General features: G+C 39.9%; 1 protein-coding gene across 8 annotated transcripts in view; it reads right to left on the minus strand.

Moving 5' to 3' along the window:
* MED12L (mediator complex subunit 12L) overlaps window positions 1-18,496 on the minus strand; it is a 365,084-nt gene that overhangs the window by 260,100 nt on the left and 86,488 nt on the right. For all 8 annotated transcript variants that reach the window (XM_054247017.2, XM_078354011.1, XM_054247016.2 and 5 more), the window contains exon 11: window positions 1,437-1,568. In XM_054247017.2, coding sequence (XP_054102992.1) covers window positions 1,437-1,568 — 132 coding nt within the window. The remainder of the gene's footprint in view (window positions 1-1,436; window positions 1,569-18,496) is intronic.

Below are 18,496 nucleotides of genomic sequence, written 5' to 3' on the forward strand. Positions count from 1 at the left end.
CAATGAGCACTATTCTATGCCAAGGACACAATACTGAACAAGATAAGATGAGTGAGCTTTCTCCTGTCCAGCTCACCTTCTAGAGGGGGAAGGTAGTTATTAAACAATCGGATTAACTAGATGAATGTACAAGGAAAGTAAAACAGTGATGTGAGAAAGAGTGCCTGAGGGGTAGAACACTATTAACTTTGATTACGTGGTGATGGAAGACCTTCCTGAGATGACACATGTTGAGCTGGGAATACTGGAAAGGAAGCGACACTTCTTGAAATGGGAATGCCAGGAAGAAGCTGGCCATGCAGAGACTGGGGAACAGAGTCTGCCGCCCAAAAGGAGTAACAAGGGCAGAGGCCTCAAGGTTGCAGTGTGTTTTGTGTATTGAAGGGATAGAAGTACCATGGTGACTGGAGCTGTGACCTTGGGGAGAAGAGCACAAGATGAGGTGGAAAAGGCAGGCTGGCAGTTCAGGAGATGCTGCAAAGGCCACAGTCGGGAGCCGCAGAGAGTATCAATAAGGGGACAATGTGATCTATTTACATTTTGAAAAGATCAGCAGTTGCTGTGTAGAGGAAGCAGAGAAATTAGGTTAAGATGCCTCAAAGTTGCCAGGTGAGAGATGACAAGGACCTGGTCAGATGACAAACATATATTCCCTGTAGCCATCCCTGCTATCATTCACAGGCAGAAAAGAAGGCCTGCCAAGAAAATTTCCCTTCAACAAAAGCTAATGTTGACAAACTTAGTTTTGCTATTTCCCTTGTAATTTACTTCCAAGGCTTTAACTGCTCTCTCTGGGGCCAGAACATAATCTCAAAAGCAATACAAATTGGTATTTATAATCTCATAATCATAACTGCCTCAAGAAAATATATCCAAATCCACCAAAATACTATGTAGTTCTAAATTTCATAGAAGTTGGTGTATCTTATACACATTTTCACATGTATATGTGTATGCGTTATGTGTATGCATATTTCAACCTAGTAAAGAAATTCCTTTGTTCTATATCAAATGCTAAAATTTTATTATTTTATCTTTTAAATTTATTTACTTTTTTAGAGACAGAGTCTCACTCTATCAACCAGGCTAGAGTGCAGTGGCAACATCATAGCTCACTACAGCCTCAAACTCCTGGGCCCAAGAGATTCTCCTGCCTTCTCCTCCCAAAGCACTGGGAGTACAACAGGTATAAGTCATTGTGCCCAGCCTAAAGTTTTATTTCAAAAGATACCAGTTTTACATTAGTCCAGAATATAAATGGCCACATCAATTTAGAGAGATTCTACTACGAGATCTTCCTTATGTAAATTTTTACATCCTTCCTCTTCTCCTCAAGAGAAAAATAGTAACATAAGGAGGGTAACAGAAAATTATCTTCCCCAAAACAATATTTTTACATTGGGGCATTCAACAAGCAGAAAGAAAACGGAACCTACCTCTGCCTCAATTTCTGCTTGCCTCTTCTCCAGGAGTTTTGCCACAGCCATGGCCCTGTGCTTGCCAGACCGTTTGCAGCTCACCGCCCATTCACATAACAGTGTCACCACAGCTTCATCGTTGGGCGCAACCTAATGACCAACAGAAAGCAGTAGCAGCCACGTCAAAGGAGACATTCACCTAGCAAGAGTCGGGAAGCAAGCAAGGGAATAGCTAACGCTTTAAAGCTTTTTTATCATAGCTTTAGAAAGTCCTTCCAAATCATTTTTAATTGAAATACAAAGAATAAAACTTATGTAAGCAATCACTTATGCTGAATCTGTGACAGTTCCAAAAGGATTAAAGCTTCCCTGTAGATCCCTTCACTTACCCAGGGACATAGCCTAGTTCTATCTACTCTCTAGAACTCAAACTTCAAAACCAAACAGTAAGGGAAAAGACAGTCACTGACTGCCAAGAACAGCTGTCACAAAGTCAAAATGCATTACTCTACGTTGGCACCCTCAGGCCCCCCACTCACTCACTGCCTCATTCAATATGTCTTTTTTTTTTTTTTGAGGTGGAGTCTTGCTCTGTCACCCAGGCTGGAGTGCAGTGGTGCGATCTTGGCTCACTGCAACCTCCGCCTCCCAGGTTCAAGCAATTCTCCTGCCTCAGCCTCCTGAGTAGCTGGGACTACATGCATGCACCACCATGCCCAGCTAATTGTTTATATTTTTGAATATTTAGATGGGCTTTCACCATGTTAGCCAGGATGGTCTTGATCTCCTGACCTTGTGATCCACCAGCCCTGGCCTCCCAACGTGCTGGGATTACAAGTGTGAGCCACCGCACCCAGCCACAATAAGTAATTCTAACAAGCCAGGTTATCCAGTGACCCACTCCAATACAAAATTAGAAGGAACAAACCAGAGGGTAGGCTGGAATGCCTGTACAAGACCCATCCCACGGAAAGAACAAACACAAAAAATGACAGCCCAGCACCAAAATGAGACAACAATTAAGAGCAGACACAGTCAACAAAGGACAGCAGCCCACAGGGGTTTAGGTATGGCTCAGTATGGTCACAAGAACTGTCAGCCACAGTTGCCATGGCCTAGAAATGGGCCCCAGTGACTGAGGATGACAGGATGTTGGGGGCCCAAGTGACATGAATCGCAGGATGGGAGTGTGGGGAGTGGTAAGCTGAGAGATGGTACTTTTATGTGATTTGTCCTTTCCTTTCAGAGGATCCACACCGACCAACAGGACATTGACTACAAGCTTTTAATATGTGACCATGGATATAAACATTATGCCAGAAAAATGAGATAACTGCAACATAAGCACTACAGGCTATGTGAAAAGTTAATATTTTAGAATCCATAAACTCAATTAAGATTACAATATGACTATGAGCACACTCCACAGAAGAACATTCATACATAAACGCATGAATTTAGCACAACATTTTGGAAGGTTTGTGCAGTCTGAAAAGCCATCCAAAAATTCCAGATCAGCTTTAGATGCTAGCAAAGTAAATATCCCTGATCAGCTTTAGATAACTAGCAAACAATTCAGATCATGAAAATCAGTTTACTCCAAGATTTTTACTCATCATACCCTAAATGTTGTCATTTAAACATATGTAGACTCAAACCAAAGAAATGAGTTACCTGAGGCAGATACCTCAAAGGGAGCTCTGTTTTTCTCATTTAAAACAAGAAAAATAACTCAATTTAAAGAAATGTTTGAATATAACATTTCAAAAAAGAAATTAACTGAGAGGATTTTCTGCCCAGATTCACTCTAACCTACACAAAGGTAAAAATATAAAAGTCAATCCAGTGAAGGACCACATGCTTATATGTTTAGAACATTAAAGATAACAAAAAGAGTTACCCTAAAAATGCTGCTTTCAGTTTTTATTAATCTAAGCCGTAATATGCAGCATATCCACATTTATAAAGACTTTTTTCTCCTGCATCTTCAAAATTAAAATGTGCCACAACAAAAGAAACAGGTGATTTCCAAATTTAAAAATTTCTTTTCCCACTAAAGATTTTATGTGAGAGTTAATATCTGTGTGGAATTAGTGAGACATATACAGGAAATGCATGTGATCAGTAATGCCTCAACAACTAGGTGGGAGAACAGATTTCTTCAGATCTATTGGATGAACTACAACAAAAGAGAAGTCAAAAGAAATCACATTACCACATCCCCTTTATAAACCAAAACAACAGCCAGTGTGCCCACATGGTCTCTGGGGAAACAAAAACACAAACTCATCACACTTGACACTCTGAAGATCAACAAATCAAGCGCAGCATAACACGGCATACACAATTCTGAAAAGGCAGGCAAAAGACAAATCCGACCTGGGTACCCATAATGGGCCTGAGTGTTGCGTGCTGTTAGGGATAGGAAGGCACATTTTCTTGCTCAAGAAACTTACATTCCTCAAGAATTAAGAACCAAACAGCGAACACAGAGCAGAATATGAGGTTCTACACACTGCACATCAACAGGGAATCCAGGGAAGGTTTTATGAGAGATGTGGTCTTGAACCTTCATATAGTTACACTGTTAACCATGGTTTTATCCAGAGAGAGGATTATAGAGGATTTTTATTTTCTCTCTTTATCATGCAAAAGAAAATCACTGCTTCTATTTTGAAAAAAAAAAAATGTAAACAGGCCTTGGAGGAAAAATATAAGATATATGATAAATAGAAAAAAATGTAAAGGACAGGAAAGCCCTATCTAGACATAGTGGAAATCAAATGGTCTCCTGCAGCCTTGGGGTATAACCTCCACTTACATGACTATGTGCCAGGCACTGTGTTCTGCCTTATTTATATATATATGATCTCTTTTCATCCTTACAGAAATCTGAAAGTAGTTATCCCAACTGTGATGAGAGGCAAAGCTAAACCCATGCCTCCAGCCCCAAACTCACCCCTAAAATACTAAAACCCATCGGCTTCCTGGGCACCTTCACCCACTGACCATGATCACCTGACACTAGCCGATCCCAAACTAAGCTCATCCTACCCCTCAAATACATTTTTTGTCCTATGTACTTTCTCTTAGAAAATGACATCACCATTCAAGCCAGAAAGCTGAGAGTCCTTGTGTCTACCCAGCCACATCCAGCTACACTCCAGTTTGAGCCCCTCAGACACACTAAGCCCACCTGCACCTCGGGCCTCAGTGTTGGCAGCCCCTGCCCTCCAGTGAGTTCCTTATCCTGGAGTTTCACAGAGCAGCCCCTTCTCTCGCTAAGATCTTGAGGATTCAGGCTGACCAGAGGCTCCCTGGCCACCCTTGCAAACACCATCCTATTTCATTGGCTTAGCGGCAAATGCTGTGATCCGAAATTGTTTTCTTCACTTATTTATAATTTTACTGTCTGCATTAGTAAACAAGGATTTTAGGTGGCAGCATCATAAATAAAGCTACTCAACAGGCCCACTTACAGAAATCCTATGAAAGACAAAAAACCTCATTCTAATTTAAGGCAAATATGGGGTTAATCTTGTGGCATAAATCCAAAAGCAGTCAAACAAATTTTAAAAAGTAAAATAAAGAAGCACTGTTGTAATGCCTAGAGTATTCATAGTCATTTTCAATCAGCTTGCTCTAATCTTTAAATTATGCTCCTAGAGATGTAAAGGAAATATACAGAGACATTTTCTCTCTCCTAATTCATATAATCTTTACTCCTTTAGGTATCCTGTCATGTCAAGCAATTTTAACTTACCTCATTTTAAAAAAATCATGTCGCTAAATTAAAATGTTCTTTTTACATTTTCATGTCCTTACTCCATTGAGTTATTATTACAAGGTCACAATGCTACATAAAACAAGCAAAATTATTCCTTTAAGACTGCAAGAAATGGTTATTACAAATGACAGGCCAGGCATGGTGGCTCATGCCTGTAATCCCAGCACTTTGGGAGGCAGAGGTGGGCAGATCACCTGAGGTTAGGAGTTCAAGACCAGCCTGACCAACATGGTGAAACCCCATCTCTACTAAAAATACAAAAATTAGTCAGGTATGGTGGCACATGTCTGTAGTCCCAGCCACTCAGGAGGCTGAGGCAGGACAATCACTTGAACCTAGGAGATGGAGGTTGCAGTGAGCCGAGATGGTGCCACTGCACTCCAACCTGGGCAACAGAGTGAGACTCCATCTTAAGAAGAAAAGGAAAAAAAATGACAGTGAGCTGAGTCAGGGACAGTGAGCTGAGTCGGGTACAGTGGCATGCACCTGTAGTCCTAGCCACTGGGGAAGCTAAGAAAGGAGGATTATTTGAGCCCAGGAGTTCGAGGCTAGCCTGGGCAACATAGTCAGACCCTGTGTCTTAAAAAAAAAATAAAAGAAAGAAAGAAATGGCAATGATTTCTACATTTACATAAAAGCACTAATGACAAGTTGAAATTACAACTCCCAATTTTTATTTTTAAAGAATATATGCTTGAGATAAAATACCCACTAATGTGATTTTACTTAAACTTTTGCATAAATTCCAAATTCTGAATGAACATATATTATTTTTAATACCAAAGAAATCAAATACGTATTTTAAAAATATCTATGACATAATATCCTTAGATACTGATTCAGAATATGAAATAGGCCTAGGATTTTGACAAATCTCCAAATGACTTTTTAAAAAAATTGCCAGCAAACTTAACCACCGAGAAAATAGAAATTTTTGTTTTTAATCTTTTAAAAGTAGAATCACTTAAGAATTTAAAATCATTTAGGAAGAATTTAAAATCATTTTATAATTTAAAATCATAAAAAATAAGTTGAAAAGAAAATAATTTACTAGAGCAATTGGTTGATTCTTTGGAAGAATAGGGTAGTTGCTTACATGTTAAACTACGTAGTGAAATGAAGCAAACATTGTATAACTACATGTATACTGTGCACTGAAGAAAATTAAATTTACAAAACATCCACTGGAATTCCAAATGTGTGCAGAAGACTTTGAGTCCTTGATAATTTCCTAAGATAGTTTCGTAAACCATTAATATGGAAAGGTACATTTGTCTTTCAATGATTTGACTCACCCAATTTAAGTAATAGAAATGTCTTCACCTAGAGATGTAGAGAAAAGAACACATAAAGAAAAGAGTTCTTTTGAACACATCCAGATGTCACCACTGGGGCTTGGGGTAATGCACTAGAAGACAAGTTCCAAGAGGGAGTCAATTCAATTCCAAAGGTACCCATTAAGTGCTTTCTTTTTAAGTAACCATAATATGGTAGGCACTGAGGAAACAAAAATTTTAAAGATCTTGTCCCTATCCTCAAAATGCTCACCTTCTAGAGAGAAAAGTATAAAAGCCAAGTAATCATAAGGCTACAAGACATTTCAATAGAGGGAGGGAGGGAGAGAGGGAGGGGAGGAGGGGAGAGAGGGAATGGGGAGGGAGGGAGGTTGGTTGGAAGGAAGGAAGGAAGGAGAGAGGGAGGGAGGGAGGGAGGGAAATTGGTTGGAAGGAAGGAAGGAAGGAAGGAAGGAAGGAAGGAAGGAAGGAAGGAAGGAAGGAAGGAAGGAGGTTGGTTGGAAGGAAGGTTGGAAGGAAGGGAGGAAGGTTGAAAGGAAGGTCAATACCTTCAGTATCTCCTGAGAAGTGAGCAGACATCTGTCCCAATTTACTGACATCTCAGATGAGATCGCAACCTGAAGAAAATTCTGTGGCTACCTGCTGCCGGTATAGTCTCATTATCTGACTTTTAGAAATCAAGTGAATTAAGAAACCCAGAAATTAAAACCTTGAGGAAAATGCTGCTGAAAAGACCGGGCCTTTTAAAAAATATAAAATTTCAGCACACAAATTTTCTTCTTTTATCAATTATGCCTATAAAAAGTTATACATTTCAAAATCTATATTTAACCAATGTTTTCTAATACTAGCAAGATACCAAGAGTACAATGTCCACTATTTCTTAAATATCATAAAACCTGCCAAGTGATGCCATCCTTTCCTTAGGATATTAGAGTGCTGGGAATAAAGAAATAGGTACACCTACTTTAAAAGGAATAAGACATTATCAGAGAAGTTTTACGATGGCTTACACTAACTTCTCAGAGAGAATGTCTTCAGCAATGGAACTATGAAATTTTTGGTTTGTTTTTATTTCCATTTTTTCTGCAGGCAAAAGGGGCCATATTTCAATGTCTGATTAAAGACATATAAATAGGAAGGGCAGATGGGAGAGGCTTCCAACAGAACACAGGAAAGGGGAGGTCAGCGGTGCATGGCCACCAGGAAATCCCAAATTCTACCAAAGACAGGTCGTTCTCAGCCCTCACACAGTGTCTTTCACCAGTCTTTCCTTCTTCCAGGGGCAGCACCCCTACTGCTTCTGGTGTACTGCTCCTTCCCTTTCAAAGGGTAATTATAGTAGCCACATCCTCTCAGTTTTATTGTTATAGTCTGCATTTGTAACTGTGAGAGGCAGTGATGATTTCAGGCAATTCTTTGAACATAAGAAAAAAAAAATCACTCCATCAGATACTTATTAGGTGCAGTGTTCTGTGCTCAATTCTGTAAAGCATTTCAGCAGACAAAGTAGAACAGCCCTGACCAAATAGAGTATATGTTCCTGTTATGACTAAACCCCTCCTTTACTTTTTTCAGTCTCGCTCCATCACCCAGGTTGTATGCAGTGGTGCAATCTCGGCTCACTGCAACCTCTGCCTCCTAGGTTCAGACAATTCTCCTGCCTCAGTCTCCCAAGTAGCTGGAATTAGAGGTGGATACCACCTAGCCCAGCTAATTGCTATATTTTTAGCAGAGATGGGGTTTTACCATGTTGGCCGGACTAGTCTCAAACTCCTGACTTTAGGTGATCTGCCCACCTCAGCCTCCCAAAGTGCTGGGATTACAGGCATGAGCCACCCTGCCCAGACAGAAACCCATGATTTAGAATAGGTTTTCTATAGTATTTGTTGCTTATCCTAGTCATGACTAAAGTCATAGGATTTATAGCAGACCATAGCAGATACAATTAAAATAAAAAATTGAAAACTCTTAATGTTATAGGTAAATCTTTTCAATTGCTTCTAATGAAAATTTAATATAAAAGATCTTGTTGATTGATTAAGTTATGGATTTGATCACTCTGAAAATCAATAATGATGATAGATTACCAAATTTACAGGTAGTAGTAATCAAGATTATTAACATGTACTGAGTGCCTACCCAATATAGTCAGACATTGCAATAAATGTGTTTCAGGAATTATTTCTTTTAATCTTCACAATCTATAAGCTGGTTATTATTATCCCTAGTTTACAAATAAGGAAACTTCAAGGCAGAGAGATGGCAAATAACTTATCCAAGGTCACTCAGCTAAGTAATAGAGCTCTTGCCACAACATAACTCTTGGAAACGAACCAAGCAGATAAAGCAAAGCTTGTGTGTCAAAAGAACCTGCATAGGTAACTCTGTCCTGCCCTCCAGGGTACACAATACACAGTGGTCTTTTGTGTGAGCCTCAGCGTCTCTGGCTTCTTCTGACTCCACCTCCTCAGTGCTTACAGCCTCACGAGTATTCTGCTCCCTTGGGCTGGAATATTTACTTCTAAGTAATACGCACACTTCACAATACAGCTTTGTGGCTACTAGATCTCCAGCTACTGGCTTTAAATATACATTAGTAAGGCTCAGGTACCACCCTGGAGGCACACTGCTGAGAATAACCAAAAGAAAGTACATCATTCCAAACACTACAAAGGAAGGTTGGGGTCTTCATAGGGCAGTAACAGGCAGCTTTTCATATTGGCACACTCTAATGAATAGTAAGAAGTTGAACAATGTAAGCGTGCCTCCCTAGCTTTAAATAACAGGTGAATCATATATAAAAGAACAATAGGGGCTGGGCGGGGTGGCTTATACCTGTATAAGGCAGATTGATCACAAGGTCAGGAGATTGAGACCATCCTGACCAGTGTGGTAAAACCCCATCTCTACTTAAAAAAAAAAAAAAAAAACTAGCCGGTTGTGGTGGCACACACCTGTAATCCCAGCTACCTAGGGGGCTTAGGCAGGGGAATCACTTGAACCCAGGAGGCAGAGGTTGCAGTGAGCTGAGATTGCGCCTCCAGCCTGGTGACAGAGAGAGACTCTGTCACACACACACACACACACACACACACACACACACAAAAGAACAAGAGGTACACTGAGTGGAGGGAATAATTGAGCCCCCGCATATAAAGTTAATTAAGGTCAAAGAAAAAAATAACAAACTATAGGTCTAGCCCTGGCATAAATTAAAAAACATAATCATGGCAATAATAATATTAACAGTTTTAAATTTCCAACCACAGGTAGCAGCAGTAGTAATAAAAAAAATATTTACTGGCCGGGTGCAGTGGCTCACACCAGTAATCCCAACACTTTGGGAAACTGAGCAGGAACAATGGCTTGAGGCCAGGAGTTCACCATCAGCCTGGGCAACAAAGTGACACCCTATTTAAAAGAAAAAAAAAGCCAGGCATGGTGGTATATACCTGTAGTCCCAGTTACTCAGGAGGCTGAGATGGGAGGATAGCTTGAGCCTAGAAGTTCAAGGCTACAGTGAGATATAATAGGAAGTGACAGAGTGAGACCCTGTCTCAAAAAATAATAATAATAATAATTGAGCAAGTACTGGAAACTTTATACACATCAAGTCTAATCTTAATAAATCTGAAAGCAGATATTGCTATTCCCATTTCAAAGATAAGAAAACTGAGGTCCAGCCAGGCTCGGTGGCTCACGTCTGTAATCCCAGCACTTTGGGAAGTCGAGGCAGGCAGATCTCCTGAGGTCAGAAATTCAAGACCAGCCTGGCCAACATGGTGAAACCCTGTCTCTACTAAAAATACAAAAATCAGCTAGATGTGGTGGCGTGCACTTGTAATTCCAGCTACTCAGGAGGCTGAGACGGGAGAATTGGTTGAACCTGGGAGAAGGAGGTTGCAGTGAACCAAGATTGTACCACTGCACTCCAGCTTGGGCAACAGAGTGAGACTCCAGCTTAAAAAACAAAAAACAACAAAAAAAAAACCTGAGGTTTAAAAAAGTTAAGATGGTCATAGGGACAGAGCCACAGAGCAGCATTAGGCTGTCCTAATTCCGAAGCCCCCACACCTTCTACTATACCATGCTGCTACTCGCATCATGGGTGAATCAAGATTACTTATGAAAGGAGGTTACAGTTACATAGAAATCTCCTGAGTGGTTTGAATGGACCCCAGGATGCCTGCTGCCCAACCCACTCCAGCCAGCCATTGCCACTCCCTGTTCCAGCCCTGACTTCTGCCCTCTAGGGACAAGCTAGACTTTTCATCTAATTGATACACAAAAAATAAAAGCACAGGAGTGAACTACCAAAGACTTTATTCTGCCTCCAGATGCTCATATAATATTATGTAGAACACAGTCCCATTTATGCTGCCTCTAATGCATGCTAGACTCAATGCCATTTTCACGGTTTTATTTTTTGGCACCTTCCACGGTGCCTGGTGCAAAGTAGGTAAGATCGATGTTTTTAAATCAAAGAATAAAAGCAATACACTGTGTTACATTAAACCAAAGGAATAAACAAGGTAGATGGGGAGAAAGTTTAGAGATGCACTTAATATGAAAAATATCTGACTCAATTCGGCAGCTGACTAAGTGTAACATACTAGAAGCATTCCCATTCCTAATTTAATGAGTCCAGGATGCTGACCTCAACAATATCACTTAGTATCATTTTGAAAGCATTAACCAATGAGAAGAGACAGGAATAAATACCTGAAATGATATGGCAATGTGTCACTACAGTTTGCATAAAATGATTATGCCTCCTCTACCACCAAGCCAGAAAAGTAACTGGAAAACTACAATATTAAGCAGAAGAAAAAAATCCTGTGGAATATTATGCAGAGTGTCCCACAGAATATGCAAAGTGTAATTTCATTTATATCCTCTAACCTTTATAGTTAAGTGTTCATATATGTATATAAAAGTTTCCATATTTATATTTCCAAAAGTTATTTGAAACATATTTTTTCCCTAGGCAAGTAATGGCCCTCTTGCCACAACATCTTGAAAATGAACCAAATACGAACCAAAATTAACATTGGTTACTGCTGATATATATAAGTTGTTATACAGTATGCCCTGTTCCAAGGCTTTAACGACAGTCCTATCATTTTATAACTGAGCAAACAAAAGTCAAAAGGTTAAATAATCTGTCAAAGTCTCAAAGCTACTTGGTCAAATCTAAGAGTTTAACTCAAGCTATCAGGCTGCACACAGAGAGCTCTTATGTCAAAATACCTCCCGTTTGGGCAGGGGAATAGGACAGGGGTCCAAGCTGTGGGCCGAAAAAAACTTAAGATCAAGAATGTAATGCTGTATTATCTATATAACAATCACAAAGAGAAAGTTCTACAATCACGACAAACGAGATGAATGCACACAAAATTCAAACATCGGTAAGCTCCCTCAAATAACAGCAGTGTTTATCTGGTCTCATGAACGTGGAGCATTATCTACAGTGCCAAAATAGTAAAAGTATTAATTCTGTGGCAAATAATCATCATGAATGATGTTATCTACATGTATAATAAAGCTATCTCAAAGGTGAAGAAAGGTTTTCTCCACATCAGGAGATTTGCCACATTCTTCTTTCTTGGGGGTAGAGCAGGCATAAATCTGATAGATTAGACCCAATTTCATAATTCAGTAACTCAATGTATTCAGTAATTCAATAATCTAATAGCTGTAGAAGCTAACCACAGGTCTTCTTCAAAAAATAAAGAAGGGAAAATAATGACAACTACTTCTGAGAGGCAGGCTTCCTTTAGAAATTAGGAGGTACTTGGTGAGATTTTTTGCCAGTTTAAAAGAAGAAATTTCTTAATATATTACATAGGTTATAACATACCACAAAAGGGGGTGGGGAAAAAATCAATGACTTACTACTATGAGCAACAGCTAACTAAAAGAGTTGAAAAGTTTTTTAAAATTAAAAATAAAAGGACTTAAGATACTAAATAAATCTCTGCACAGTGCTTTAATCTTAGACTAAAAAGACATGTTTATAAACGAAATCAATCACTCTTAGTCAAGGTCGAACAAAATGGTCACATTTGGAGACAGACATTATTCATATTGCAGCACCAATAAATAATATGGAATAATACATAGTGCAGTTATATTAACAAGTCATAGAGTTTGCAAGCCAAGGCATACTGTGAGGAGCTGGACAAACTGCAAGTCACAGAAGCGAAAAACTGGTCTTAACTGCTAAAAGAACATAAGCTTGCTGAACCTGGTCACAATCATCAATATAAGGAAATAAGCTTAACACTATTAACCATAAATTCACAAGATTTATGCGTAAGCATAAATGGTATTCATTTTTTATAATCTTTATACATATGAACATTTCCCAGCCTGGCATGGTGGCCCAGACACGGTCACCTGTAATCCCAGCAACTCGAGAGGATCACTTGAGCCTGGGAGTTCAAGACCAGCCTGAGCAATATAGTGAGACCTTATCTTTAATTAGCCAGGTATGTGGCACATGCCTGTAGTACCAGCTACTCAGCAGGGGATCACATGAGCCCACGAGTTCAAGGCTGTAATGAGCTGTGACTGTGCCACTGCACTCCTGCCTGGGCAACAGAGCAAGACCCTACCTCTTACAAGAAAAATCAAAATTTAAAAATACTGAATTTAAAAAATTTTTTCCATATATAAATTTCCAAAAGATATTTGAGATGGCTGATTTCTGACTGAGAAAGGGGCAAGGTTTCCTAACTTCACAAGCTTACAATCAATGTTGATAGTCTTTAGGTCTTGTGACATCAGAAAAACAAAAAATATACCATGGAAGTAAAAGGAACCTCCTTTTTGTAAATAAGTAGTTAAAAACAGGACAAATCTAATTCTGGGAAGAAGCAAGATCGATAAGACAATCCCCTCTGAGTATTTAAATCAACTGTTTTCTAATTTAGTTTTTTTTGTCATTTATTCGCATTTTAACAAAAATAGAATCTTTCAATCCTCAGTCAACATTTAAGTAATACAAATTTTTAAAAACAGAGTTCTGAGAAATATGTAATTGCATAACAGAAAGTCATACATGGGTTGACTCATAATTTCAAAGTAAAATCTCTCCAAAAGTCCTTAACAAGTGGATGTCTCTCATATTTAAAATACAGGCTGAGCATCCCTAACCCAAAAATCCGAAATCCAAACACTCCAAAATCCGAAATGTTTTTAACACCAACTTGATGTGCAAAGGAGGTGCTCACTGGAGTATTTCACATCTCATATTTTCAGTTTGAGGTGCTCAACCTGTAAGTATGTAATGCAAATATTCCAAAATCTGAAAAAAAAAAGTCTAAACTCCTAAACACTTCTGCTCCCAAATAGTTCAGATAAGGAATCATCAAGCTATAATTAAAATATTATGCTTAATTTTCAAAAGTCATCACTATACAATAAACTTTACTGCTTGCCTTTTATGAAAATCAAGGTAACACACAGGTAAGAAGGAATTACCAGTTTCTAGAACATAGTGCTTTGTTCTACTCGACAACCAAAAGTTGTGAAGGCAAGAATGTAACAATTGGCATTTACTAAGTGCTTATCATGTACTACTACATGAAGTGGATTCTATTAGTAAGGCCATTGTACAAACAGACTGACACGAAGGGAGGTTATAAGGGAGATCTGAAGCCACTCATATACTTGGCAGCAAAATCAAGATTGAAAATCAGGTCTGAACCAGCCTCAAGTCTGTGGTATCCTACCAAGGCCAGAGTGCTCAACTTGAGGATTTGAATTTTCTAATAAAAATATTGTTTACTATGTTAAAATTGTCAAGCAAGCTTTTAAAAATTAATCGATTATACCACATAAATGTTCAAATATTCATATCTGGGTATTATTCACGAAAATTGTTTATGGCAATTACAATGGTATCTTCCTTTTTCCAAAATTACATCTGAAACTTGTTACTTCAGCTATACTGTTCCCTGAAGCAAAATCATTTTTTAAATAAACAGTACAAGGAGTAGGATGTACTAGTTAAGAGTGATGTTTGGAATGCACTAATTAGAACTATTAAGGATTCCAATTCCTGTTCTTCCAACAATGAACTGGGTATCAGCTTCAACAACTTCTCATCCTCTCTAGCATTGGTTGCCTTGTCTAAACAGTAAGGAACTTAAAAAAAAGAGAGAGAGAAAGAAAAACATGCATCTCACATGCCAGGGGAAAAAACTAAATAAGATGACATAACACTAAAACAGGGCCCGTTGTTTAAAAAGAATACACAAAAAGGTTTAAAACAAAGTGTCATAACACTCAAAATTAAACTGAGAGACCCATACCAGTCTAAACAATGCATGACTGGCCCTTCTCAGTGACAGCAAGTGTAAATATCTGGATGTACAATTTTGTTTTCCCAGCTATGTTACTAGAAACTGACCTTCTACTAACACATCATTTCCAAAATTAAGAAAATACTAGTTGTAAAAGACTAGCAAGGCTTCCTTTGGGTGTCCAGCAGGAAATGTGTTAGCTTCCGAAGCATAGTACACTTCTGGCGGGGCTGTGACCCACATCAACACCATAAATTCAGCACACTTGGATCTCAACAGAAAGGCATCCATGCACGTTTTCCTTGCTTACTTGACTTTTGCCTTACTTGACCTTCTGCAATCTTGGTTTTAGAAAGTGTCTTTTTCCCTTAAACAACAACAAAACCTAAGCATCTAAATGAGCATGATTTCCTTTACAACATGGTCCTGCGGCTACCCCATCCTGAGTGGGTCAATGCCATCCAACAGCCTCCCTGCAGAGAGTAAAGACTTTATGAAAACCAGCAAATATAAAAAGCCCCACAGATCCTGGCTGTGCCGTATGATTAGTAGACTGCATAACAGATATCTGTGTGTACCCACACAGCCCCGGGGGACCCACTATGAGTCTCTGATCATATTCCATTTCTGCAGAGTTTTTAACTAATTACTAATACTCATCAGTCAGTAATAATAGCAACTAGTGTTTATTAAGTACCCATTTACATGTTGGACACTTAAATATTTGAATGGTTTATCACTCAAATATTATTTCATGTCATTTTTACATCATCAGGAAATAGAATGCCCATTTTACAAATGAGGAAACTGAGACTCATCAAAAGTAAGTGAATAGTCCATAGTGTCCCCAAAGAAATAAACTAACCTGCTGATTTCACAGCAGAGAGCTCCTCTGCCAGCCACACCCCTACCTCTATCTGCACATACTCTCTCCCACACCTGAAGCATTCGTAAGACTGACATATATAGATTCCATGACTGTATTTCTCCCTACCCTTCCATGCCAAATATTATAGAGGTACTTCCCATCCAGTTTACTGCCCCAGCAGCTTTTTAATAAGGTCCAAAAAAACAAATTCAATAAATGTTACTGAGCATCTCCTGGGCCCCATGCATAGTACTTGGGGCTGATAATGTGTATCAGGTGAGGAGAAGAAGAAACAGACCTCAGGGAAAGGCTTGCAGGAAGACAAATGTGGAACAAGCATAGCACTGACAGAAAGTGAGCTTTTGTCCGCTGGATAGTGGTGGTGAGGCAGAGTTTGCCAGCTGCACTGATAGACCTGGCTGGGCCTGGGATGCCCTGTGCCAGAGGTGAGGAAAGCAAACATTTTCTAAACTTAGGGCCTTTGCCATTCAAAACATCATTAAGAACTTATCACAACCTTTCAAAGAATTTTGCATGAAGAGTCTAAGCATAAAACAAATCTGAACAATAAATATGTAGGTTTCTGGGTCTGGGGTGTGTGATTTTAACATCAGGGAAGGAGGAAACACACAAGCTGCTGCAGGAGCATTCTGTCCAGTGCAGCTGGTTCCAACTTTTCATTACTCAGGACAGAGTTAGCTTCCTGGAACCCCCAAAGAGAGAAGTGAAAAGGCAGCCCTTCCTGCCACCTTTAGATTTTCCCTTCTATCCATGTCTTCAAGGCAACCCAAAGATGCAGCTGCTTCCATCCTCACATTCATCCCAAACAGAGAGATGCCAAGAGGAAGGAAGTGGTCTGAGGCCTCTAAAAAGCAAAGAAGTAACTCCTCCTCCCGCTGCTCAGAGGTGAAGTTACAAGTGACAGGCTCAGTGACCATGTGGAAACCAGGGGTCCCACCATCCACAAAATGATTCCTTTGTGTGGATGTCAGGATTTGCCAGCTCCATCACCCAGACTAGAAATGGCTCTGAAACACTAAACAAGCAAGTAAGTGAGTAAATGTTGTAGAATACACATACCAGGAGTTGGAAAGTGGCAAGCCTCTGAGTGAACATGGCCAACAGACACACTGCCTGGCTGCACAGTATTTTAAGATCAGGAAAGTTTACACAGATCTTGACATCCAGCTTCTCTTGAAATGTTGGATCATCAGGCAACAGTGATTCCAAGTAGAAGCTAAGAATTTGAGAGGCTTCCCTCTTGAGACAGGTCTGCCCATTTCCCAGACACTCAGTCCCCCCACCTCCAGGCTGCCCTATATACAGCAGCCCCTGAATCATTCCCACTACCTGCCTGGCCGCTGTGGGACATGAGCCCTGATCTCAGTATTATATCTTTATCTCTCACACTACTCTGAATGGAAAACCAACCAGCACAAATCTAGAATAAGTAAATGCTCAGGTTTTTGGGATTTTTATTTTTACCTCCCTTGCCATTATATACAAAAGCCCAGACACAGAAACAGCAGCCAAGGAAATGGGGGGCAAAGGGCAAGAGGGAGGAAGAGTAAATAAATAGTGCATTCCATGTGGAATCAGTGAATGCATATCACAGCCTGGCACATCCCCACATGGGCACAGCGCTGCTCCTACTCCCACTCCCATGACCACAGTCTAACCACAAGGCAGACCCAGGCCCCAAATGTCTTCATCCCATACAATGCAGTTTTCTCTTTTTTTTTTTTTTTTTTTTTTTTGAGACGGAGTCTTGCTCTGTTGCCCAGATTAGAGAGCAATGGGGCAATCTCGGCTCACTGCAACCTCCACCTCTGGAATTCAAGCAATTCTCCTGCCTCAGCCTCCTGAGTAACTGGGATTACAGGCGTGCACCACCACGCCCGGCTAATTTTTGTATTTTTAGTAGAGACAGAGTTTCACCATGTTGGTCAGGCTGGTCTCAAACTCCTAACCTCAAGTGATCCGCCCACCTCAGCCTCCCAATGTGCTCGGCTTACAGGCATGAGCCACTGCGCCCGGCTGCATTGCAGTTTTCAACAGGCTTTCACCAATACTGAAACTGATTACACACACAAACTTCTCCCATTTGGACAGATGTCCTCCCACTCCCTACAGGAAAGTAGAAGGGACTGCATTTCCCTTTCACAGTTCCAGAGAAAAGTGAATTAAGGGATCAAGGAGGGTGAAATTCAGGCTCTCCTAACAAATGTGAGGAAGCAGGTTATGCAACCTGGGGCCGGGGCCTACCTAAACATGATTTCCAGTACCAGCAAACCTCCAACCTATTGCAACCAACCATGGAGACAGATCATGTTTTATCTATCTTGTTACCTTAATCCCGAACAAATTATGAAAACTAAAAAGGGGAAGTATATTTTAAAGAAGTGAGACCAATTTCTGAATCCTACCCACACGCAACTCCTTATCAGAGAACGGCATCATCACATTAGTTCTTCTAGTAGAATACTAATAATTGCTATATTATTGTGAACCATTTTTAAAACATATTTATATAGTGCTTTATAATTCTCAAAGTGTTCATGTTTCCTTAGAGATAAAAAGCGCAAGTACTCTATGCTTACATAATCAGGAAGGGCACTATAGCACAAAGCCTTGAGTAACTTACTCGAGATCACCAGCTGATCAGTTAACATGGTGCTACGCCTATGCATGAATTCCGGAAATACACAGAGTGACTCTGTAGTCAAGAAAACAGGGCTGAGCTCAGTGGCTCACGCCTGAAATCCCAGCGCTTTTGGGAGGCCAAGGTGGGTGGATTACTTGAGGCCAGGAGTTAG

Source organism: Callithrix jacchus, chromosome 17 (genome assembly GCF_049354715.1).
Source record: "Callithrix jacchus isolate 240 chromosome 17, calJac240_pri, whole genome shotgun sequence".
NCBI lineage: Eukaryota > Metazoa > Chordata > Mammalia > Primates > Cebidae > Callithrix > Callithrix jacchus.